Raw genomic sequence first — 27,228 nt, 5'->3', positions numbered from 1 at the left:
GAAGATCTCTGATTGCTTCATGCTACTCAATGTTATGGGGGAGGAGGGATGGGTGGGTGGGTGGACACCCACCTCATCAGCCTGGACCAGGAGACAAATGGCCTTTGACAGGATATCACATACATACATGATGAATGTGCTCTCCAAAATGGGATTTGGGGAGGGAATCCATGATTGAATCAAGCTGCTCTCACAAACATAAATGGCACAGTTTCAATCAATGGGTGGCAATCAGAAAACTTTTCAATCAAACCTGGAGTCAGGCAATGCTGCCCTCTCGGTCCCATCCTATTCATATATTGTATAGAGACTTTGCTGAGACTATCAAGAAAGGTTTGGGCACAGTGGTTAGCACTACTGCCTTACGGTGCCAGGGACCCATGTTCAATTCCGGCCTTAGGTTACTGTCTGTGGGGTGTTTGCACATTCTCCCCGTGTCTGCGTGGGTTTCCTCCAGATGCTCCAGTTTCTTCCCACAGTCCAACAATGTGTGGTTTGGTTGATTGGCCATGCAAATTGACCCTACTGTCAGGGCATTAACAGGGTAAATATGTGGAGTTGCGGGAATAGGGCCTGGGTGAGATTGTGGTTGGTGCAGACTCGATGGGCTGAATGGCCTCCTTCTGCACTGTAGGGATTCTATAAAGAGTGACAATCCCAGGCAGTAGAGATATTCGGATTAAAGCCTCCCTGTACATGGACAATCATAAAATCCCAACAGTGCAGAAGGAGGCCATTTGAAATATCAAGTCTGCACCAACCACAATTCCACCCAGACTTTATCCCCATGCCCCTACTTATTTACCCTACTGACCCCCTGACACTAACGGGCAATTTAGAATAGCCAATCAACCTAGCTGCACATCTTTGGAATGTGGGAGAAAACCGGAACACCCGGAGGAAACCCACACAGACATGAGGTGAATGTGCAAACTCCACACAGTGACCCAAGCCGGAAATTGAACCTGGGTCCCTGGCGCTGTGAGGCAGCAGTGCTAACCACTGTGCCACCATGCCGCCCCTATGCCACAGACAATGTCATCATCTTCTGCTCAGTTCCATTGTTGGTATGCAGACTGATGAGTGTCTGCGACCAGTTTGAACTGGCCTTGAGAGCCAAGGTATGTTGAAGCAAGATCAAGGCTATACAGCAATTATCATGGGGAATTTTAATCTATATATCGATTGGTCAAACCAGGTTGGTCAAGGAGGAGTTCATGGAAGGTATCTGTGATAGCTTCCTTAAACAGTATGTAATGGAATTGACAAGGGAGCAAGCTATCCTAGATCTGGTCCTATGTAACCAGACAGGAATAATTAATGATCTTGCAGTTAGGGATCCTCTTGGAAGAAGTGATCACAGTATGGTTGAATTTAAAATACAGATGAAGCATGAGAAGGTAAAATCCAATACCAGAGTCTTGTGCTTAAACAAAGGGAACTATAAAGGGATGAGGGGGATGTTGGCTAAGGTAGACTGGGAGCAAAAACTTTATGGTGGGACAATTGAGGAACAGTGGAGGACTTTCAAAGTGACCTTTTGCAGCGCTCAGCAGAAGTATATATCAGTGATAAGGAAGGACTGTAGAAAAAGACATAATCAGCCATGAATATCTAAGGAAGTAAAGGAGGGAATCAAACTGAAAAGAAATGCATACCAAGTGACGAAGATTAGTGGTAACATAGAGAATTGAAAAATCTTTAAAGGTCAGCAAAAAGCCATGAGAAAAGATATGGATAAGATGGATTATGAGAGAAAACTAGCTCAGACTATAAAAACAGACAGCAAAAGTTTCTACAAATATATAAAATGAATAACAGTGGCTAAAGTAAACATTGGTCCTTTAGAGGACAAGAAGGGGCATAGAACATAGAACATAGAACATTACAGCGCAGAACAGGCCCTTCGGCCCATGATGTTGCACCGACCAGTTTTTTTTAAAAAAAACACTGACCCACTAATCTAAACCAATCCCTTTTCGTCCATAAACCTATCCACAGATCTCTTAAACGCCCCCAAACTAGGCGCATTTACAACCGCAGCAGGCAGGGCATTCCAATCCCTCACCACCCTCTGGGTAAAGAACCTACCCCTGACATCCGTCCTATAACTACCACCCCTTAATTTAAAGCCATGCCCCCTCGTGCTAGCATTCTCCATCCGAGGAAAAAGGCTATCACTATCCACCCTATCTAAACCTCTAATCATCTTATATGTTTCAATAAGATCCCCTCTTAGCCTCCTTCTTTCCAGCGAAAACAATCCCAAATCCCTCAGTCTCTCCTCATATGACCTCCCCTCCATACCAGGCAACATCCTGGTAAACCTCCTCAGCACCCTCTCCAAAGCCTCCACATCCTTCCTGTAATGTGGGGACCAGAACTGCACACAGTACTCCAAGTGCGGCCACACCAGAGTTGTGTACAGTTGCAACATGATGCTGCGACTCCTAAATTCAATCCCCCTACCAATAAACGCCAAGACACCGTATGCCTTCTTAACTACCTTACCTACTTGATTCCCAACTTTCAGGGATCTATGTACACATACACCTAGATCCCTCTGCTCCTCCACACTATTCAAAGTCCTCCCGTTAGCCCTATACTGAACACATCTGTTACTCCTACCGAAATGAATTGCCTCACACTTCTCCGCATTAAACTCCATCCTAATGGCTAAGGCATTGAACAAGGTATTTTGTGTTGGTCTCCACAGTGCAAGACACAAATATAACATGCCGAACCTAGAAACTGTCATTATCGGGAAAGAGGTAGTGTTGGGCATGTTAATGGGGCTGAAGGTAGACAAGTCTCCTGATCCTGATGGAATGCATCCCAGGGTACTAAAAGAGATGGTGGGAGAAATAGCAAATGTATTTGTTGTAATTTACCAAAATTCGCTGACTCAGGGGTGGTTCCTGCAGATTGGAAAACAGCAAATGTGACGCCACTCTTTAAAAAAGGAGGCAGACAAAAGGCAGGTAACTACAGGCTAGTTAGCTTAACTTCAGGAGTAGGGAAAATGCTTGATTCTATCATCAAGGAAGGAATAGCGAGATATTTGGATATGAATTGTCCCATTGGTAAGATGCAGCATGGGTTCATGAAGGAAAGGTCATGTTTGACTAATTTGGTGGAATTCTTTGAAGACATTACATGTGCAGTAGACAACGGGGAACCTGTGGATGTGGTGTGTCTGGATTTCCAGAAGGCATTTGACAAGTTGCCACACCAAAGACTGCTACATAAGATAAAGGTACACAGTGTTATGGGTAATGTATTAGCTTGGATAGAGGATTCGTTAACTAACAGAGAGCAAAGATTGGGGATAAATGGGTGTTTTTCTGGTTGGCAATCAGTGACTCGTGGTGTGCCTCAGGGATCAGTGTTGGGACCGCAATTGTTTATGATTTGCATAGATGATTTGGAATTGTAGTGTGTCAAAATTCGTGGATGACACTAAGATGGGTGGTAGAGCAAAGTGTGCAGAAGATGCTGTAAATCTGCAAAGAGATATAGATAATCTAAGTGAGTAGGTGAGGCTCTGGCAGATGGAGTACAATGTTGGTAAAGGTGAGGTCATCCATTTTGGTAGAAATAACAGCAAAATGGACTATTATTTAAATGGTTAAAAATTGCAGCATGCTGCTGTGCAGAGGGACCTGGGTGTCCTTGTGCAGGAATCTCAAGAAGTTGGTTTGCAGGTGCGGCAGGTAAGTAAGAAGGAAAATGGAGTGTTGTCCTTCATTGCTAGAGGGATGGAGTTTAAAAACAGCGAGATTATGTTGCAGCTGTATAAGGTGCTGGTGAGGCCATACCTAGAGTACTGCGTACAGTTTTGGTCTCCTTACTTGAGGAAGGATATACTGGCATTGGAGGGAGTGCAGAGGAGATTCACTAGGTTGATTCCGGAGTTGAGAGGATTGGCTTATGAGGAGAGACTGAGTAGACTGGGGCTATACTCATTGGAATTCAGAGGAATAAAGGGAGATCTTACAGAAACATATAAAGATATGAAGGGAATAGATAAGATAGAAGCAGCGAAGTTGTTTTCACTGGTGGATGAAACTAGAACTAGGGGGCATAGCCTCAAAATAAGGGGAAGCAGATTTAGGACTGAGTTGAGGAGGAACTTCTTCATACAAAGGGTTGTGAATCTGTGGAATTCCCTGCCCAGTGAAGCAGTTGAGGCTACCTCATTGAATGTTTTTGAGGCAAGGATAGATAAATTTTTGAACAGTAAAGGAATTAAGGATTATGGTGAGCTGGCGGGTAAGTGGAGCTGAGTTCACAAAAAGATCAGCCATGATCTTATTGAAAGGCGGAGCAGGCTTGAGGGGCGAGATGGGCTACTCCTGCTTCTAGTTCTTATGTTCTTATTTTGTTTGGGAACTGGATAACCAAGCCTTTGTTACCTACACTGTCAAGTCAGATTGACTGAAGGTGCTGGCCATGTGGTTTGGAGGGACCAGGGTACTTGCTAGAAACTGGAAAGAGTGAGTCACTATGGTAAAAGCAAAAACTTGGCGTGTGGGAATGAAGCTCCCTCCCCATTGTGGCAAAGAATCTGCTCATCAGGTTTGAGGCATTCTCAATGGGTGGCACAGGACTGGCCCATTGCATACTCCTGCACTGAGGTGATCACTCAAGCTATCTTCCACTTTAAATGGAGATCAAAAATGGACCATGTTCACAAAAGACATGATGTACAAACATCTAAATAAAGGAAGAAAAACCATGAACAATATTGCCCTCATCCTATTGGCCACTTGCATGTGTGGCTGCATCAAGCTATGCCTAGACCCTCGGTATGCAGGCGAGTGTCACTAGGTGTTGATGTTCCTGCAAACTCTCCCCCTACAGTGATGCCACATTGCCACAGAATTCAGGCTATTCAGAGTTGGACTATGTGGCAACACCTATCCTCCTAGAACAATTTATGCAGAGATTCACATTTGACCACAATTCCATCAGGCAGTGACCTGCGGAGAATGTCCAAGAAACCCTGTAGGAAAAGAAGATGGTCGATCCTGTCAGACAGTTTCCTGAGAAGACTATCAAAGTCATTTACTGAAATACCTCATTGCCAGAATATTCAGACAAGCACCAAGAACATATCTTGGCTGGTGGTGAGAAAGGCCCTACCCATCTGATCCTTCCTACATGTCCAGAGTCTCACCTTCTCTGAACATTACCCTCAAAGTGGCTGCGGTGTGGAAGAGACGGGAAAGTGGAACTGAGCCACTTCAGATCAGCCATGATCTTATTGAATGGCGGGGCAGGCTCGAAGGGCTAGATGGCCTACTCCTGCTCCTATTTCTTATGTTCTTATGACTGTTGTTTACCTCCTCTGGAATGTGACTTTGCAAAGAGAGTGTGGGAAGAGATGTAGTAGTTTTTTGAGGTTCATCCTGAGCAGTTCTGTGACACAGGACTCTGTGCTCTAAGGGCTGTTCCAGGAATGCACACCATGTCAAATATGAGCTGCAGTTGGAGGATCATCACCTCGGTGAAAGATGCTCTTAGGTCTGTCTGAAATTTGTTGGCCACCCAGTGCAAAGGAATGTCCATGACTGGTGTTGCAGACTGGCACATTCCAGGACTATGTGAGGGATGTGTTAAAGTTTGGGACAGCCATCATAGAGGGACAATGGGCAAAGGTCGCTCTCTAAGGCCTGTCAGCCTTGGTACACCAATAGATGGACACTATGTTGAGTCTCTCCGGCTGTATGAATGTATACAGTAAATGGTACATGAATCACAATTGTATGAAGCAACTCAGAATGCATCATGATCTGTGTAGAGAATTTGAAAATTTTCTGTAAAGACCACTTTGTAATGTTCTTTTAGATATTTTATGTATAAAATATATTTTTGCAAAGGGAAACCTGGGAGTGTTGGAATGTGGAATTAGCTATCTAAGTTTCCTGGTGAAGACAGATGATAGTTATTAGGACTCATTGAACTATGGTCAGGATAGTAGCTGAAAGAGGGAAGATTGGGTTGAAGAAATCATTTGAAGAAAAATAGCTTTTTCCATTATTATGTTCCTGTAGGATGTGATGATTTGGATATAGAATTTAAGTTTGAATTTACAAGTTATTTGTAACTTTGCTTAAATAATGGGGCAGCAAGGAAGAAAAATATGTTTTTGTGTCGTCAGTGGAAGGATTTAAATTTAAGTTTGCATGGAAATGGATTGCACTGGATCTTATCTTCAAGAAGATTGTTGCTGTTTCGAGGAGTTACATTAAATTCTTCAATTGAGGTGAAAATAAGCTAATGCAATGCTTCAGCATGGAAGTCTGACAAAAAGGGTGGAAAATGCATTTTACAAATGAATCTGAACGAGGGCAGCACGGTGGCACAGTGGTTAGCACTGCTGCCTCACAGCGCCAGGGACCGGGGTTCAATCCCTGGCTTGGGTCAGTATCTGTGTGGAGTTTGCTCGCTCGTCCTTTCTGTGTGGGTTTCCTCCTGGTGCTCTGTTTTCCTCCCACAGTTCCGGAAGATGTGCTGATTAGCTGCAATGGCCATGCTAAATTCTCCCTCAATGTGCCTGAACCGCTGCTAGAGTGTGGTGACTAGGGAATTTTCACAGTAACTTCATTGGAGTGTTAACGTAAGCCTACTTGTGACATTAATAAATAAAATAAATAAATGAAGTGTAAGTAAGCTGCTTAGCTTGTTAATAAAGAACAAAGAACAACACAGCACAGGAAACAGGTCCTTCGGCCCAACGAGTCCACGCCGCCATTTTAACATTGTGAGTTCCCTCTTCCACCCATGACCTTTGTCTACACTTATGGCACTCCACATTGGAGTGCAATAGTATGTTATTGTATCAGTGATGTATAATCTTCCTGTCCAGCGATCTTAGTGTTGGCCATTTTTCATTTAATAACAATCAAATTGGTTATAATTTTAGTTCTCTGTGCTTGTGTAATTGTGAAAATTTGATCAGTCTTGTTTAATCTGTACACCTGGATGCACTTAGATTTTCAAGTATCTTCATCACCTGAAGGTCAATAATTCTATCAGTTTTTGTAAACTAAGTTTACCAGTGAAGTGGTTCATATCATCATCTGCATGTGCTTCCAGCAAAAAAGGTTTTCTTTAAATAATATTACAAGTGAAACAATGCTAATAAACTTCAATATAGTAGTTTACAGGAAATCTCTGCCCATAGTCTTTCATGCATACACAGAAAACTGGTTCTCCATTTTGTTAACCCTGAAATACAAATTCTAAAAATAATTTAATTTCTTCTAGTTCCTTAAATTTAATATTTGAAAATTCTGAGAAGCAGGCCCGGGAACAAACACTGTGTTGCTCTATTATGTAAGCATCATGCCAAACCATTTGACATGTTAGAACAATGGAGAATATTTACAAGGACAAAAAAGGTCAACATTCCAACAGATTAGGCGATCCAGGAAAAATGCAAAATTATAACTGCAGCACTAATTAATTGTACAAGATTCAAACAACTGGCGGCAAAGGCACTGCAGAAACGTAAAGTCCTCTGCACCCTATCTAGCTACAAATTCGCAAAAGATTTATGACAATCTTTTCCTTGCTGCAATCACACAAGTGTACCTAAAAGAGAAAGGTGTATGAGAAAATAATTAGGGCCCCACTATTGACGATGTGATTGATTCTGTAAGTTATCTTCCTTTTTTCTCTGCAGGATATTTGTGAAGATATTTCAGATCATGTGGAGCTGATCCACGCCCTGTTAGAGACTGAAATTTCACTGAAGCTTCTTTCCTACTCAGTCAATATCCTAGTGGACATCCATACAGTTCAACTTTTGTGGCACCAGCTACGTGTATCAGTTCTTGTGCTTCGTGAAAGAATCTTACAGGGTCTTCAGGATTCAAACGGAAATTACACCAGGCAGACTGACATTCTTCAGGCTTTTAGTGAGGACAGAAAAGAGGTAAGAAATTGCGAGCTTTTATTCCTCACCATTTTTAATTAATTTGATTGGCTAGTCTTTACAGAGGAGGAAATTTCAGCTACTTAATTCTCCTTAGAGTTGATTTAACGCACAGTTTTATTGCGGATAGTACTGGATTTTATTTGGGATCAAAGGGTATGGCTATATTTGAGACAGAGCTAGTCAGAAAGGTTTGCTATTAATCAACTAAAAAAAATGTTCAACAGATGTGGGGACTTAATCCTCATCATAACAAGTCAATGCATCATGTAAATGTTATTGTAGTAATTACTTGTCATAGCACTGGCTTGGAAATTATATTTATCCGTTTAGTTGCTCTCCTCAAGAAAATAGTCTATCTTTAAATAATAATCCTTTTCCCTGCACAAACTTACATTTCAACTTAAAACAAAAAACACTCGGTTGATTTTCACCTTTGTTTATTTAATTGCGCTGAAAATCAGATGAATTCTACCAACTGGTGGATCTGTTCCACTCATCAATAGCCCAAGTGGGGAAGGTGGAAATTACCACCTGGAAACTTAAAGTCTATCTCAAACAACTCAAAACAATTTATCAATCAGCCTTGTAACAGCAACTCAGCAACGTTTGCTAAATGTCTCCTCACTTCCATTTTTAATTTTCACATTTTAGGGAAATTATGAAATGCCACGTAACTGGATTTTTTGATCATTTTGCATTACTGCCACCAGTCAGTCCCTATTGTGCTTCAAGCTCCCCGATGGTATAGGTGAGGTTAGGATTTCCCAATCTTCACTTTGATCCTTAGAATCAGTTCACCCACAGAAGTAGTAATTGGGCTCCGCCTGTGCTACATCTGATAAAGGTTGGCTGGAATGCTTCCAGGCACTTTTGGCACAGCCTACCCTGATGTTTAGGGCACTGTCGCGGGTATAAACATGCAAGAGTAGATGGATCATGGTGTCAAACAACCTCGAACATTGATTCAATGCATGATCTGCCATTTTGCACCATGAGGGCCCAGTTAGCACCTCTTCATCACTGGCAACCAGTAGTGATTTGTGTCAGTATGCCGTTGCATTGGGGTTGTGGGAAGCATCTGAGACGGAGGTGGGGGGAAGCAGCAATGCCAGACTTGCTAATGATATGGCGATCCAAGCATTCTGATGCTAATGAGCTTTGCACCCTTTCTGGGAGTGAAGCCATCCTCTCACGCTATGTTTCTGGGTCACCACACTGATTGACAGGCACAGCAAGCTGTTAATATCATGCCCTACACCTTGCACATTCCACTATCACTGTGACTTCTTTCAAAAGATTGCAATCAGCTTAGTAAAATAGGAGCACCTTTTCAGAAGCCTTGTTGGATGTCTCTGATGTGCCCTTCTCTAAGTGGTGATATAGTGATGACTTTTTCATGCACGCATTTCTGTTCCAGTATTTCTATTTTCCACAGTGAAATTGCCTAGTGTAATAACAGATAATAACTTGAAAATGTGGAAACAGACAAAAATGTATGTAACTTATTAGACAGCTGTATTCATAGTCTAATAAGTTATAACCATGCTATTTTCCCAATCAGATGCACGCATGAAAAAGCGTGTGCCCACTTACTGATATCAAGCTAATGAGTTGACCAAACCCATTCCTTAAATATATGTTCATATTGTTTCAGCTATATAATGCATAAATACTGGATTAACTTAGCCTTATTTATTTTTTGACCTTGGAATTAAAAATCATGAAGAAAATAATAATCTATTCTTCATGGTTGTCTTAAATAAACATAAAAAAAGCAAAAGTAAGAGATGTGAACTACCACAATTTTCAATACTGCAGTGCAAATCTAGAATATATTTCTCCACTTTCATCACTTTGCCAAGTCTTAAATCAGATAAGTGATTGGAAACAATTTACATTAAACATTTGAAGGAAACCTGAGAAGCATCTAACTAAAGGGCAGAAACTCGAGATTTTGCTCAACTTCAAATAAATTCTTTCATAGTTTGCAATTAAATTCAGCACACATGATTGATTGTCCTGGATCTGAGTATCCATACAAATCTTTGTTTTTTTTAAAAAAAATCTCATTTATTTCACTGCACACTTAATTAAATGGCATTAATTAGTTAAGACGATGAGGGGCCATTTCTGTTCCAGTATTTCTATTTTCCACAGTGAAATTGCCTAGTGTAATAACAGATAATAACTTGAAAACGTGGAAACAGACAAAAATGTATATAAATTATCAGACAGCTGTATTCATAGTCTAATAAGTTATAACCATGCTATTTTCCCAATCAGATGTGGTGTTTACAATGTGGAGAGATAAAGGAATAATTACACTTAGAGACTTCACTTTGTCTCATTGGAACAATTAAAATATAAGCTTGCTTTACCTTCAACAGATTTTTCCTGATATTTGCAAATAAGAAATCATATCTGTCACTTTTGATTTTATTTGTTATTGTCACATGTATTGGAATATAGTAAAAAGTATTGTTTCTTGTGTTATATAAACAAAGCATACTGTTCATAGGGGAGAAGGAAAGGAGAGGGCACAGAGTATAGTGTTACAGTCATTGCTAGGGTATAGAGAAAGATCAGCTTAATATAAGGTAGATTCATTTAAAAGTCTGATGGAAGTAGGGAAGAAACTGTTCTTGAGTCAGTTGGTATGTGATCTCAGACTTTTGTATCTTTTTCCCAACTGAAGAAAGTGAAAGAGAGTGCTTGGGGTGCTTGGGGTCCTTGATTATTCTGGCTGCTTTTCTGAGGCAGCAAGAAGTGTAGACGGAGTTGATGGATGGGAGGCTGGTTTGTGTGTTGGATTGGGCTACGTTCACAACTCTTTATAGTTTCTTGCAGTTTTGGTCAGAGCAGGAGCCTTACTAAGCTATGATACATCTGGAAAGAATACCTTCTATCTGCACCTGTAAAAACTTTGAAACTCTCCCAATGGATTAAGAAATGTATAGGTTTCCACTGAGCTCACCTGGGTCCAAGAAATTGATTTCTTGGTTTGTTGTATTATTTTCCAATCAAATGAAATGATTCCACTAACTAACTTAGAAATATATGGAGTGAGGAAATGGAATTGCAGATCTCAGATAAGGGTACATAGAGGCCCTAAGAAGAATAAATGCCAGGTATCAACTAACTTAATATAAAGTAATGCACAGACCTCATTATTCAAAAACAAAGCTATACAGAATTTATCGTGCAGTCTAGAGAGGCAAGGGAGGAAATTGCTCGGGCCTTGAGAGAAATCTTTGTATCCTAATTGGCGACAGGGCAGGTCCCAGAGGACTGGAGAATAGTCAATGTTGTTCCTTTATTTAAGAAGGGTAGCAAGAATAATCCAGGTAATTACAAGCTGGTGAGACTTAACATCAGTGGTAGGGAAATTATTGGGGAGGATTCTTCAAGACAGGATTTATTCCCACTTGGAAATAAGTAATATTAGTGAAAGACAACATGGTTTTGTGAAGGGGAGGTCGTGTCTCACGATCTTGATTGAGTTTTTTGAGCTAGTGACGAAGATGCTACACTGATCACGGGTAGATAGGTTTCTGATAGACAGGGGAATTAAGGGTTATGGGGAGAAAGTGGGAAAGTGGGACTGATCCACTTCACATCAGCCATGATCTTATTGAATGGCGGGGCAGGCTCGGAGGGCTAGATGGCCTACTCCTGCTCCTATTTCTTATGTTCTTATGAATGAGATGGGAACAGAGGGATATGGTGATATGGTCCCCGGAAGCGTAGGGAGTTTTAGTTAAGTCAGACAGCATGGTTGGTGTAGGCTTGGAGGGCCGAAGGGCCTGTTCCTGCGCTGTAATTTTCTTTGTTCTGTGTTCTATCCCATATGTAATAAATGCAAATCTGGTAAGAGCACTTCAATGCATCTTTTATGGACATGTCCAAAGCTTCACAGATTTTGGGCAGATATTTTCCTATGATATTCTGATATATATGTGTGTTTTTCCCCATAACCCTGAGATTGCTGTATTGGGATGTTCTGGTGCTCTGATGAACAAAACTGAATGGAAGTGACTTATTGTATCATTTGGGATGGTGGAGGCAAAAAAAAGTTATTTTGGAAGTATGGAAGACAGTACCAAAATCACTCTTGAATTCATGGCTAATGGAATTAACATGTAGATTGCACATGGAAAGGATCTATTACAGCATAAATAACAAACCTGATACATTTTTTGAAGTATGGGAGCTGTTTCTGGAGCACTTGGAGAGAGGTAAAATAGAAGAGAGGCTAGAGACTGCATCATAATTGATAAATGATGCTATAAAGCAGCAACTAAATGAATCCTTCCCTTATACTTTCAACCTGAAGCAATCAGCTTTCACATGTTCACTTTCATAGCAAAACTAATATGCTGGTCTCTTTTGATCATTTTTACCTCACGCAAGTATCTCTTTCACTACTCCTTGTTTTCTCTGCCTTTTCATTTCTGTTGTTCCTCTCAATGTAATTAGTGTCCTGTTCTTTATCAACTGGTTTATCTCTTCACTTTGTTTTAGGTTTGCAAGCAAAGATTTGCTGCCACCTATGTGCTTGTGAGATAATTCAGCTTTCTGCTAAAACAGATGCCTCTCTCTTATATTAGAAACTTTACTATCTTCCATCTCCGAAAGGAATGCTGTTTCTAATTCCTCTATTAACAATTTCTCTCTAAGGTTTTCAAAATTCTATTAAACTTTACTGACCTATACTGTAGATCAAACATCTTTTCCTCCAGGAAATTCCACAAAAGTCTAATTTTGTCTCTGCCTCAGGTTTCTTCATTTTTTTTTGATAAGTTTCTGGAATTAACTCTTATGCATGAATTACAATAGTTTTAACTGCATCTCAATCCAAAAAGGTTGAATACATCTTTTTGCTTTTTCCATCGAAACATTTTGTAATACAATTGTCCAAATTTCTGGTGGCCATTGTAACTTCATAGCAATTTTCTCAAATGATATAAAATATATTTCAACTCCTGCCTCACTGAATTTATACACTAGACAAATATTTCTTGCCAAATCAAAACCAGGAATCAAAGTTGACTCATTGTCAAACCTGCCTGCTGCTTCCTGATCATGTAATCAAAACCTTTCACTATCCAGTTCAAATTCCCTAGTTTTCCTCTCTCGAAGTTCTAATTCAAGGTTTGTATTTCCCTTTCCAATTCAAATTTTTAGAATAGAACATAGAACATTACAGCGCAGTACAGGCCCTTCGGCCCTCAATGTTGTGCCGAGCTATGTCCAATCCCAAGATCAAGCTATTCCCTCCCTATAATTCTGGAGTGCTCCATGTGCCTATCCAATAACCGTTTGAAAGTTCCTAAAGTGTCCGACTCCACTATCACAGCAGGCTGTCTATTCCACAGCCCAACCACTCTCTGGGTGAAGAATCTACCTTGGACAACCCTCCTATATCTCCCAACATGAACCTTATACTGCCTAGTAACAGCTACATCCACCCAAGGAAATAGTCTCTGCACGTCCACTCTATCGGTCCCCCTCATCATCTTATAAACCTCTATTAAGTCGCCTCTCATCCTCCTCCGCTCCAAAGAGAAAAGCCCCAGCTCTGTCAACTGTTCCTCATAAGACCTACCCTCCAAACCAGGCAGTATCCTGGTAAATCTCCTCTGCACTCTCTCCAATGCTTCCACATCCTTCTTATAATGAGGTGACCAGAACTGAACACAATATTCCAAATGTGGTCTCACCAACGTCCGGTATAGTTGCAGCATAACCCAATGGCTCTTAAACTCAAACCCTCTGTTAATAAACTCTAACATACTATAAGCCTTCTTCATGGCTCTATCCTCTTGAGTGGCAACCTTCAGAGATCTGTGGATATGAACCTCAAGATCTCTCTGTTCCTCCACATTCCTTAGAACCTTGCCGTTGACTCTGTAATCCGCATTCAAATTTGTCCTAACAAAATGAATCACATTCATGGCTGACCTTTTTGTGGACTCAGCTCACTTACCCGCACGCTCACTATAACCCTTAATTCCTTTACTGTTCAAAAATTTATCTATCCTTGCCTTAAAAACATTCAATGAGGTAGCCTCAACTGCTTCACTGGGCAGGGCATTCCACAGATTCACAACCCTTTGTGTGAAGAAGTTCCTCCTCAACTCAGTCCTAAATCTGCTCCCCCTTATTTTGGAGGGAGGGCAGCAATTGAACAAAGAACAAAGAACAAAAACAGCCCGGGAAACAGGCCCTTCGGCCCAACGAGCCCACACTGCCATTTTAACATTACCAGTCCCCCCCTCCACCCATGACTCTTATCTATTGTTTTATGGCATTCCACATTGAGGGAAACTAATTTAGGGACAATTTATTACTTCCAATCAGCCTAATAGCACATCTTTGGGGTGTGGGAGGAAACCGGAGCACCCGGAGAAAACCCACGCAAGCATGGGGAGAATGCGCAAACTCCCACAGACACTGGCCCAAATCCATGTGTCTGCACAGCAAACAGTGATAGTCACTGAGCTGTTGTGTTGCCCAGCATCTGGTCCAGTTTAAGCACACACTAATGACATGAAGCACTAGGCCACTCTCGAACATTCAAGAGCAGCCCAAGTACGACCCATCGCGTGTATGCCCCTCGTCGGACAACAAGGAAGACCGACTTAAAACCTGTGAATTAAAAGAGAAAAAACATTATTATCATACTACATCCTTTTACATTACCAGGGACGTCCCAATGCTAATGAACCTTATTTAAAACAATCTCCTATATCCTCCCATCTCCAACTCACTCGTGTGCCTGTCTAAGTTACTCTTAAACAACTCCAGTGTGCCTGCCTCCACCACCTTACTTGGCAGAGCATTCCATACCCCCACTACCCTCTGTGTGAAAAACCTCCCTCTAATATCTGTATTATACCTCTCCCCCCTCACCTTAAGCCCGTGGCTGGGTGGGGATGGGGGGGGGGGGAGGTGGAGAGTCGGCTGCATCAGGAGGGTGCCTGCCTGGGGGGGGGGGTTTCCCATGGCGGCGGGGGGAGTGGAGCCTGGGCATCGGGGCGCTCCAAGCCAGAGGCTGTCAGGTCTGGCCCGGAAATGGCTGCGGGGGCAGTGATTGAGCCGTGGGAGTGGGCTGGAGGGGTAGCACTGTGGGGGTCCTGGGCTGGCCAGTGATTGAACTGGCCAGCAAATCTGATCATCCAACTCAGTAGCCTAGTTCTGCTTTCTCCCCATAACCTTTGATCCCGTTAGCCCCAAGTGCTATATCCAGCCACCTCTTGAATACGTTCAATGTTTTGGCATCAACTACTTCCTGTGGTAATGAATTCCACAGGCCCACCACTCTCTGGGTGAAGAAGTGTTTCCTCACCACCGTCCTAGATGGTCTACCCTGAATCCTCAGACTGTGATTCCTGGTTCTGGAGTCCCCCACCATCAGGAGCACCCTCCCTGCATCTACCCTGTCTAGTCCTGTTAGAATTTTATGAGTGTCTGAGATCCCCCCCTCATTCGCCTGAATTCCAGTGAAAACAATCCTAACCTGGTCAATCTCTCCTCGTATATCAGTCCCACCATCCCCGGGGTCGGCCTGGTGGACCTTCTCTGCACTCCCTCAAGAGCAAGAACATCCTTCTTCAGAAAAGGATCCCGATCTGTACACAGTGCTCCAGGTGTGGCCTCACCAAGACCCTGCAGAAGGATCTAGATAGGCTGGGCGAATGGGCCAGGAACTGGCAAATGGAATTTAATGTTGGCAAGTGCAAGGTGGTCCACTTTGGTAGGAATAATGGTAGGAAGGACTATTACTTACGTGGCAAAAAACTGCAGCAGGCAACGGTGCAGAGGGACCTCGGGGTCCTTGTGCATGAGTCGCAAAAGCCCAGCCTGCAGGTGCAGCAGGTGGTCAGGAAGGCGAATGGGATGCTGGCCTTCATAGCGAGGGGGATTGAATATAAAAGTAGGGAGGTCTTGCTGCAGCTGTATAGGGCATTGGTGAGGCCGCAGCTGGAGTACTGTGTGCAGTTTCGGTCGCCGCACTTACGCAAGGATGTTTTGGCCTTGGAGGGAGTGCAGGGGAGGTTTGCTAGGCTGGTGCCGGGGTTGAGGGGGTTGAGATATGAGGAGAGGCTGAGTAAACTAGGCTTGTACTCGTTGGAGTTCAGAAGAATGAGGGGAGATTTCATTGAGACGTATAAGATGATGAATGGGATGGATAGGATAGAGGTGGAGAGACTGTTCCTGTTCAGAAAGGACAGTAGGACTAGGGGGCACAGCCTCAGGATGGAGGGAGGGCGGTTTGGAACGGAGTTGAGGAGGAACTTCTTCACTCAGAGGGTGGTGAATCTCTGGAATTCTCTGCCCGTTGAAGTGGTGGAGGCTGCCTCGCTAAATATTTTTAAGACGCGGGTTGATGGGTTTTTGATAAGCAAGGGGATTAAGGGTTATGGGGAGAGGGCGGGAATGTGGAACTGAGCCACGACAGATCAGCCATGATCTTATTGAATGGCGGGGCAGGCTCGAAGGGCTAGATGGCCTACTCCTGCTCCTATTTCTTATGTTCTTATGTTCTTATGTTCAAATGGGAGGTTGACAGTCTGGGGCCACTGTAAATGCGCAGAGTTCCAGAACTGTCAGACTCCAGCACAAATAAGCCTTGCCCTTCTGGGTTTTTAATGATTTTTCATGACTGGGACCTCTGCAGTGCACAGAGTGGAGAGATTCAGGTGAGAAGCTGAAATTCAGCACTTTTGGGAGAATTGCCCCCAGTGTTTCAAGTTTAAATATGGGTCTTCTTCAGAACAGTGTTTAGAACTGTAGTTAAGAACTTTAGAACTGTAGTTAAGAACTACAGTTTTGCCTTTACTTGTTTCCAATTTAAGTTGTTTGAGTTAAAATTGAGTCCTAGTCAACTCAACATGCATTTTATCTGGGCTACCTGTTTCTTCCTCAAGTTTCAAATGTTGCACTAATACCCCAACTATTTCTAACTTCATAGCGCTTACTATCAAATCTATTTCCAAAATTTCTGCTACCACTTTTAAATCAACCTTCCTAGTTTGTTGCAAAGACATTCAAAGGCAAATCCTCTCCTTTGAGGAATGCTTCAACACTAAACACAATCATTTTTAACTCTTCAGTAAATTCAGCAAAAGTCACTGTGAAATCATTTTGTTTAAACTTTGGCAAATCCCAGAGTTCCTGTCTCAGCTTGTGGATTTGAAATTCCATATAAAACCCCCAGTTTTGTTATGAATTCTACACAGATCGACAAAATTTAAAGAACAATTCGAATTTTCAGTTAATACCTGAAGAGGATGACACAACAAGATTTCTTTTACTGTGACAAATGCCTGAAAGCACCATTGACTAAACATTATTTTCTTCTTGTAAGCAACTTATACTTTAAACTCTGGAGAGGCACTTTCTCCTTTTATACGTATCACTCACTCATTGCAGTCCATTGAGCAAACAATCCATGGTTGCTTCCAGCTTCCCACGGGTTCCAGTATTCCCATTTCACTGAGTAGTAACTCTGAGTGAGCCTCTTCAGGCACCATTCAGAGAGTTATTTATATCCACTAGAGTAGTAAAGCTTGTTTGTTGTGGGCTTTGATGTCAGCCTTTAAATTGATCACAACTTTGCCTTTCAAGTAACCAGAGCAAGTTACAGAGTTCTCTTAAACAGCTGTTTTAATGAAAGCTATAGCTCGGATCCCAAGGAAGTCACAGGTCAGTGAATTCAGGAATGCATGGAAGTTATAGTTTCAAATTCGATTACAAGTAATTAGCATATACCAATCAAGGTATAGGATTTATCTCTATCCACTCAGAATTATTAATTAAGGTTACATCATTCATAAGGTACTGGTATTAAAATTAATCATAATCACCTCACACTTGCTTAATTATAATATCCAATCAGCGTGATGAATTAATTGTGTTAGCTGATCTAATTCATCATTGTTACAAATTTTCATTGTCCCAGTTAGTGTCTATGCAGATATCACTCCCTTTTACCAGTTCTAGAAGTCTGATTTAATGAATTCTCTCAGAGTCAAGGCTTTAGTGCTTGTCTGTGGAGAGTTTTATAAATGCCCTTTCTTTCTGATGGCAGCTGATGTGATCTTTAAACTTGTGTGATTATTAACCCTTCCACTGTTCCAATGACTATTCTTCCTTTGACCATCCAAGGCAAATCTCCTACAATCAGGATGGGTCCCTGACAGCTTCTCCACACTGATTTAATGCTGGGGTCAGCATCAGTTGCTTTAAGGCGAGACCTCTGCTACCTCTCTTGGAGGGAAGTCCTGCCTTAGAGAGCTGTTGGCCAATCAAATGGCCAGCTGCTCTGTATTCCCAGTACACCAAGAGGAGTGACAAAGACGAGCCCAGATTCAGAGCTAAGTCCAGGGTATCACTGGGTCCAGACAGACATACCCTGACTTGGGAAAGGGTGAAGTTGGTGTGGGGCCTGGTTTGAACAGCCAAATGTGAGAGTAAAGGGGGATATATGACCTTTGTCAGGGGTGCTTGTAATGACCCCAGAGAATCTGAAAAGAGGTTTTCCCCTCCACTTGCTTGATACCAGTCTGCAGAGCTAATGCTTCCATGCTTCCTACATGGCTTGCCCCTTCCAGTGCAGCATGTAAGATTAAGTGGCCACTTAAGGTCAATAGGGCCATGGGCAGGTGAGCCACCTGACGACTGCAATCTCTCCTGTAAAATTTCAGATCAGAGTAGATGGTGGTAAAGCCAGCTGCTGAATTTTACAAGCTCTTCCACAACCCACCAGCAGGGGAATGTAAAATCCTGCCCCTAATCTCAAAAATGGCTTCTTCTCTCTCTTCCCCATGGAAACGTGAAACACATTAACCTCACTTACAGTTAAACATCTGATTAGCTATTCATGACCCCAACTCTCTTTCATCTTAGAAGTAAAAGGGCAGCTAACGGCACACAGTTTGCAACCTTATAGATGCAGCCCTTCTCATAGACTTTGAAAAACTCAGAATCTAAGCATTGTAACCTCAGCGTCTGCTAACATTGTCTCCAAACATAAACACCTTTTTACCAATAAAACAATATTTAGATCTCTCGTAACCAAATCACTGAGGCTCACCGTCATGGAGACCTTCAAACAGGTTACATCACTCCCTTCGTTTGTCCCGAAATTTAAAGATTTATTTACAAAACATAATGGGCAGAATTTTCTCTTCCTGCCCACCAAGGAAATCTTAGTGGGTGGAATAGAAAATTCAGTGGGATCTGTTGACCTCGGTTAGGAATTTCTGATTTGAGGCACTTGTGGCCAGAAAATCCCATCCAATACTTATAAACCTCAATTGTAACAGTTGTACAATTGAAAGTGTCATTAACATGACATAACATATGATAACATGAAAGTTTTTGTGCTTTCAATTTGAGTGTATCTAAACTTCATCCTTTTACAACAATTGTGCTTGATAAAATTCCAAATTATTTCCATTGGAAATCCACATTTTTTTAAGGTATTATGCCTTAATTTCACCTTTATATATTTTGTGTATTTAGTTCTGTGTTGCTTTGCCATCCATTACTTTTTGATATGGAACACAAATATTCATTGAGAAGGCCCAGTAGAATGGTGACAGAATTCAGAATGTGCATTTATTTTATTAAGGGTTTTTTTTTGTTTTCTTTCTTCAGACCTGCTTGGACTCACTGACTGAAATTGATGATGCAGGTCAGCTGACCATTAAATGTTCCCAAGACTATTTTTCTTTGGATTGCGGTATCACTGCCTTTGAACTATCTGACTACAGCCCAAGTGAAGACGTGCCCTGTGGCTCTGAGGCCACCATGACCTCCAATTCAGCCACCAAGGCTAAACCAAAACCTTTTGGGCATTGGAACTCTGCTGATCTTGAAAAAGGCTTTCCAGAATTGGTTCGCAGTGTCGGGCTACTTACTGTGGCAAATGACCATTCCACTTACAGGCACAAAGAAATGGAGACAGATGATGAAAGTCAATTATCCCTTACAGATCAGCAAATATTAGTCCAGGGTAAAAAAGGCACAGCAAACTCCAAGTTGTCACCAAAATCAACAAAGCATCCAACCCTGTCTCCGACTCCTCCTGCAGAGTGCACACGAACCCAAAAAGGAATTAGTAAGAGTTCCAAACCAAAGGTACTTTCTCATACTAATATTGATGATTTGGAGCCCAAGAGACATATCCAAGTGCATTCCTGTAGTGCAAATATTAACCACTGTGAAAACTCCATACCAAAAAGACCAATAAAAGATTGCTTCAATTACAATGAGGAGTCTCCAACACAGCCCTCCTTACCCAAAAGAGCTTTATACTTATATGAAATCTCTAAAGATGATTTGGACGTTAGCTGCTGCAGAGTTCCAACTTCAACTCTCTCGCACAAAGCGGAAATGAGCAGAAGTACACCTTCGCTTTTTGACCATCCAGACAGGTCCAGACTTTGGCTGGACTTGGCTTCATTCTACCCAAGCTCCACGAATGCTGCTGTCAGTCACTCATATGATGAGTTAAACAAAACAAGTGGGACAAGGAGTTCTCCTTCTCATTGTGATTTACAAAAGACAACTTTCAGCCTGAATAAAACCTGTGACCAACATCAAATAAAATCTTCAGCTATTAGAAAGTCATGTGATCTTCATGATCTTAGGCAACCTAACCAAGAGTCTCCACGAAGCCCCTCGCAACACTGTAGAGAATCTAATTCTCCTGCGCAAACAACGCAGAATGATATTTCCTTACCATCTACTGAGGCACCCCCATATCAGAAGAAACCAGGTACCATGCTTAAAATTAAGAATTTACATCAATACTGTCCTCCACATATAAAATCACCAACTGGTGAGAATAATAATAGTTCTCATTCATCTAATTCACACACTTTGGCTGCAAAATGCAAGGATAGTAATGAACCAACAAATATATCCTCAAGACATCAAAATCAGGAGTCTGATAGTGAATATAAAAAGCAGTTACCTGTCAAACAAGGTTCACGTGAATCAGTATCTACACAGTTGCCTTTAAATCCGCCACAAAGTGTGACCCGGGCAGATTCTTCTGCTTTTAGCCCCACAGTATCTTTGCTACAACCGCAGCCAGAGGCACAGAATAATTCAAGGCAAAGTCAAACCACTGAAAATGATAAAGGTGACATCTGGTTTGGATCAAATGAATATCTAGCTCTTCCATCTCACCTGAAGGAAACTGAAGTATTGGCTTTAAAGCTTGAGAATTTGACAAAGATGTTGTCACATCCACCACCAACAGAAGCACTTCAGAACATTGAAGATTGGGAGTTATCAGAGGCAAATTCTATGACTGAAGCAGATCCATTAATTCACAACGAACTGAAGAACAAAAAATACCTTCCCACATCCGGATTAATATCTCCAGCTTCCTCCAGTGATATAGCTTCCTCTTTGGATGACAGCATTGAGTCAGGTCCACTCAGCAACATCCAGTCAGACGATGAGTCATCAGTAGCTGAAATAGATGCTAAGCACAACATTTTACCCCAATTCCCACACCATTGGTTCACACAGATGCCAAAGAATGCCTTGGACAGTGCACCTCCTAAATCAACTCTCATTCAACAACTACAGCGAGATATTCAGCAGAAACAGAACAATAGTGACGTGTGGGAGAAAATTGAGGTAAGCTAGCTGGTAAATTGTAATTTACCATTAAAATGTAAAGTATTCCGTGATCGTTTGAACACTTGTATTAGCTTCTGACTTTGAAGATTTTGGGGGTGATTCTTCCAAAAAAGTTCCAAGTGCTTAAATCGCGGGAAAACTCGAGTAAATCACAATTTGTTTTTTCATTGGGAGTTCAGACTTGAATCTCCCACACTGTGCAATGCAGAGGGGGAGCAGGGTGGCATTCATGCTTGATCACTGGCCAGCCCAGGACCTATGCAGTGCCACCCTCCAGATTTAGAATTTTTAGTCTATAGGCTTCTAGAATTAGCTCATATGCTTTAATTAAAGCAGTCTTAATAGTTTCATAATTGGAAGGCAGTTCATCTACGAGACTTGAATAAACATTCAATTCAAACATCCAATCCTTCCTACTAAAATAATTTGCAAAAGAATTGTCCACCTCATTTCTGGCTAAACTTGGACCAAAACAACTTGACCGTTCTCCTCCCATTCAATGTGGTTATCAACAACTTGGTAGGACGAAGAAAGAGGTTCTGCTGAAGGAACACGAGCAGCTACGAGCTAAATTAGAAGGCAAAACTGAGCCATGAGCAAATTGGCAGCGGATAAATAAAATGCAGACATGTGAATTAGAAGCAGGAGTAGGCCACTCGGCCCGTTGAACATGCTCTGCTATTCAATAATATCATGGGTGCTCTGATGGTAATCTCAACCCCTCATTTCTGCCTATACTCAATAACATTTCATGCTCATGTTAATCAAGAGCTGAGAGTTGAATGCATGGTCTGGGAGAAATAGATTTCAGTTCATGAGGCAATTTAGCAGGACTGGTGAAAGAGAGAGCTGCTCTCTCAAAAGAACCAACTTTTGGGATCGTTCTCACCTGAATTGAGCCAGGATCAGTGTGTGCTGGTGAATTATATAACTAGGGCTGCAGTGAAGGCTTTTGATTAAATTGTGGTTTGGGGGGTTGGGAAAGTTCACCTGAGGGGAGATTTAGAAAGCTAAAGAGGAAAGACTGGGCAATAGTGTAGGGCAGCAATACGGGTAACAGGGTGTGAGAGGAAGGGACAGAGTGTAACAAACATAACAATGCACCAGCTATTATGGTCCCAGTAGAGAAAAGTGGTTTTAAATTAGCAGAAGGGTGGAGGGTTTGGGTGAAGGTAGCTTTAGAAATCCAAATTATTTAGATTGTAGAGACCAACAAAGGGCCACCAAAAAGTTGATGAGAAGAAAAAAAACTAGTTTACCCCAGTAAACTAGTCAGGAATATATATACAGGCTGTACAAGAATGTACAAAAGGAAGAGAGTTTCTAAAGTAAATGTTGGTCCCTTAGAAGCAGAGACAGGAGATATTATCATAGGGAATGAAGAAATGGCAGATATTGAACAAATATTTTGTATCCAGTGGAAGACACAAACTACATACCAGGGGCTAATAGAAGTGAGGAAATGAAGGTAATTAATATTAGTAAAGGAAAAAGTAGCAGAGAAACTAAAGGGACTGAAATCTGACACATCCCCAGAAGCTGATGTCCATACTTAGGGTTCTAAAAGAGATAACAACAATGATAGTCGATGCACTAGTTATTATTTTCCAAAATGCCCAAATTCCAAAATAACCACAGCAGACTGGAAGTTTTCAAAGATAACACTGCGATCCAAAAAGAAGGGAGAGCGAGGCCAGTTAGCCTGACATCATTCAGTGGGAAAGTGCTGGAATCTATTGCTAAGGAAGACTTGCAATGTACTTCAAAAAATATAGTTGATTATAATAGGTTACCATGGTTTTACAAAAGGAAAATCCTGTTTGATAGACTTTTCAGAGTTTTTTGAGGATGTAACTAGCAGGGTAGATAGAGACGAGCCAGTGAATGTAGCATACTTGGATTTCCAAATGACATTTGATGCGAGACAAGAGATAAGGGCTGATGAATTTACATGTACATGGGATTTAATGGGATTGAGGGTTAGTACATGGGATTTAATGGGATTGAGGGTTATAGATAGGCCTGGTAGATAGGGATATGATCGGCACAACTTGTGGGCTGAAGGGCCTGTTTGTGCTGTAGTGTTCTATGAAGATGGGAGTGAAATAGTAACACAGATGGAGGATTGGTTAACAGACAGGAAAAGAGAGTCGGGTTAAATGGGGCACTTTCAAATTGGCAGGCTGTGACTATTGGAGTGCTGCACAGATCGGCAATGGGCGGCACAGTGATACAATGATTAGCACTGCTGCCTCAAAGCGCCAGGGACCTAGTCTGGCCTCAGGTCACTGTCTGTGTGGCGTCTGCACGTTCTCCCTGTGTCTGTGTGGGTATCCTCCAGATGCTTTGGTTCCCCCCATAATCCAAAGATGTGCGGGTTAGGTTGATTGGTCATGGTAAATTGCCGCACAGTGTCAGGGAGGCTAACAGGGTAAATATTTGGATTAGCAATTCTGTGATTTGAAGAATGCAGGCTGTCGCTTCACAGGGCAACCGACCCAATGTTCGATCTGTACCCACTTCCCTGCCGCCCCCGCCTCATCAAAAATGTATTTGCTCTTCCTTCAAACTTTGAGCGGTCTGCGGAAGCTACAGTGATCCTCATCCAATAGGCGCCTACCTGGAGGCAACAGCCTACTCTGTGGCCATTAAGGCACTGGCATGGCTGTGTGATAGGAGGAATTATACCCGTACGGACATTCGGGTGGATGATCATCCATTGATCTCCTGTACTTACTTTGCTGATTATGGCTACCAGGAAGCCCGGTTTTGCTTCCACAACCTGTTTGGTCCCATGACATCCTTTCTGGGGATTGCACGACTGACAACCCCTTATGCATTGCTCAAGCTCCCAGTTCCAAGGCTGAACTTCACTACACCAAGGATGAGTGAATCATAGAATCATAGAAACCCTAAAGTGCAGAAAGAGGCCATTTGGCCCATCGAGTCTGCACCAACCACAATCCCACCCAGGCCCTACCCCCATATCCTTACATATTTATCTGCTAATCCCTCTAACTTACGCATCTCAGGATACAAAGGGACAATTTTAGGATGGCCTAATCAACTTAACCTGCACATCTTTGGGTGATTGCCAGTGGTCATACAACCTCACCCTCAATGGTCTCATTACCATCTGTCCTCCTGATGGCATCTGTCCCAAGGGCTCAGAGCCTTGTAACCATGGAGATTGGTCCAGGTGTGCAGACCAGGTAGCCCTAAGGGCTTTGTGTCTCAGCTAGACTTGTTATATTTATTGGTATGCTCAGGAGAAATTTCCCCATCCCCAGTATTGGCTTACCTTTTGCCAAAACGCTACATTCTGCACCTTGACCCTTGTTCGTAATGGCTTGTTCTGGCTTTGTGGGGACGGAGCCTGTAAGATTCTCACTGTCGATTAGGCCGGCTCCTGCACCGTAGGTCACATGATCCCCGAGGCCTTTGGGGTCAAGCACCTATTCATCCATTCCCTTCATAACCATCTAGGGGTTTGTGAAGTGTCAGGAGCAGTCAGTTCAAAACCTGCTAGTCACACATAACACCGGCTTTCACCAGTTTTTCTGGGCCCACCTTCCAGGTCTTGGGGGTCTCAGAATTAGAAAAGGCTATTATTAATATTTCTGCTTCCTTGGAAATAATTGAAAATGGCACCATAGACACCATTCAGGACTTACAGTCGGAAATTCAGTCCCTTTCTAAGGTGGTGCTACAGAACTGCATGGCCCCCGATCTCCTTTAGCAGCGCAGGGGAGGAGTGTGCGTGGCAGTGAATGACACATGCTGTTTTTACATTAATGAGGATCGTAGGATCGAGACACATGTACATACCACTCAGGAGCAGGTGTGTCTTTTGCACTCAGGAAAATCCCTTTGATTAGTGGGGCTGGCTTCCTAACTTGGCAGGTAGTTTGGAGATTTATTTTAAGACCCTTCTCAAATACCTTATTATAGGCCTGCCCATTGTCCCCCATCTCCTTCCAGTTCTTCCAATTAACAAACTGACCAAGGAATAAATTAGAAAGCTGATCCGTATAGATGTAGAAGTTGTAGAGGGCCCATAAGGTTGTCCTTAGAAGACAAAAAGGGGAAAAATGTGGAAGTTAAAATGCTCATATTAGAAACAAAATCACACCTCTTGAGAGTGTTATCAATTGCAGACCTTCAAGAGAGCATTAGACTAGGCCACATAACGTCCCCCTTTTTGACCTTCACCAGAGGGTAGACAAAATCAGATTTTTTCCATAACAAGTATCAATGGGACTATGCTATCCAAATGAAGGATTAGCAAAAGTCAATTTTTCATCGAATGAGAAAGGGCAAAAAGCCAGGATTTAATTGGCAAATATGTATGTCAATGAAAGATGTGAAATTTCTCTTGTTCCTGATTTGCTGTAATTGATTATAACTGCTGAGTTGTTTCTCTGTAAGGGCAGATCTACTCCAGCCATTTCGATGGAGAGAGAGATGAGTTCTCCTTGTGCCCAAGTAATTAAAGACTTTGCATTGGATGCATGGTGTCAGTGCTGTTTGTATTAAGAGTCGACTAAGTGTGCCTAAGATTGCTGGTACCCAAGGATCTCTGACAGCAGAATTGATGGGCCGATTGGTCTCCTTCTGCACTATAGGGTTGATCGGTGCTGGGATCTCAGCTGTTTACAATCTGTATGAATGACTTGGACAGAGAGTAAATTATCTCAGTTTGCTGATTGTTGTGGGACAAAATTAGCTGCCCAGTTGTTTTCAGAATTTATCCTCTTCAATTGACCGGATGAAGAATTCGGAGTTTCAAAATCAGCCTTTATTACAAGCTATAACAACAGCTCCAGTACACCAGCTGGTGGTGCAGTAGAGAGCTCTGGATGCAGTGTCATACAGACAGATATACTTCCAGATTCGATTACAAGTAATTAGCATATACTGACCAGAGATTTATATTTGCTCAGAAGTTATCTATATTCACTTACAGTTATCAGTTAGGTTTACATCATGCATGAGGTATGAGTACAACTAACCAATTGCAACATGTGCATGTCTACTTGATTATAATACCCAATCAATGTAAAGGCTTGTACATAAGAACATAAGAACATAAGAAATAGGAGCAGGAGTAGGCCATCTAGCCCTTCGAGCCTGCCCCGCCATTCAATAAGATCATGGCTGATCTGTTGTGGCTCAGTTCCACTTTCCCGCCCTCTCCCCATAACCCTTAATCCCCTCTCTTATCAAGAACCCATCAACCCGCTTCTTAAAAATATTTAGCGAGGCAGCCTCCACCACTTCAACGGGCAGAGAATTCCAGAGATTCACCACCCTTTGAGTGAAGAAGTTCCTCCTCAACTCCGTTCTAAACCGCCTCCCCTTTATCTTGAGGCTGTGCCCCCTAGTCCTACTGTCTTTTTTGAGCGGGAAGAGTCTCTCCACCTCTATCCTATCCATCCCATTCATCATCTTATACGTCTCAATGAGATCTCCCCTCATTCTTCTAAACTCTAACGAGTACAAGCCTAGTTTATTCAGCCTCTCCTCATAGCTCAATCCCCTCAACTCCGGTATCAGCCTAGTAAACCTCCTCTGCACTCCCTCCAGGGCCAAAATATCCTTGCGCAGGTGCGGCGCCC

The 27,228-nt window shown here is 42.3% G+C and overlaps 1 protein-coding gene across 10 annotated transcripts in view; it reads left to right on the top strand.

The window, feature by feature from the left end:
• akap6 (A kinase (PRKA) anchor protein 6) overlaps positions 1–27,228 on the top strand; it is a 503,941-nt gene that overhangs the window by 136,721 nt on the left and 339,992 nt on the right. For all 10 annotated transcript variants that reach the window (XM_080202862.1, XM_080202863.1, XM_080202861.1 and 7 more), the window contains 2 exons: positions 7,691–7,942; positions 19,610–21,607. In XM_080202862.1, coding sequence (XP_080058988.1) covers positions 7,691–7,942; positions 19,610–21,607 — 2,250 coding nt within the window. The remainder of the gene's footprint in view (positions 1–7,690; positions 7,943–19,609; positions 21,608–27,228) is intronic.

This window comes from Carcharhinus amblyrhynchos, chromosome 14 (assembly GCF_965287045.1).
Source record: "Carcharhinus amblyrhynchos chromosome 14, sCarAmb.v2.hapA, whole genome shotgun sequence".
Lineage (NCBI taxonomy): Eukaryota > Metazoa > Chordata > Chondrichthyes > Carcharhiniformes > Carcharhinidae > Carcharhinus > Carcharhinus amblyrhynchos.
Note: the sequence above shows the minus strand (reverse complement) of the source record. Positions and strands in the feature narration are given on the sequence as shown.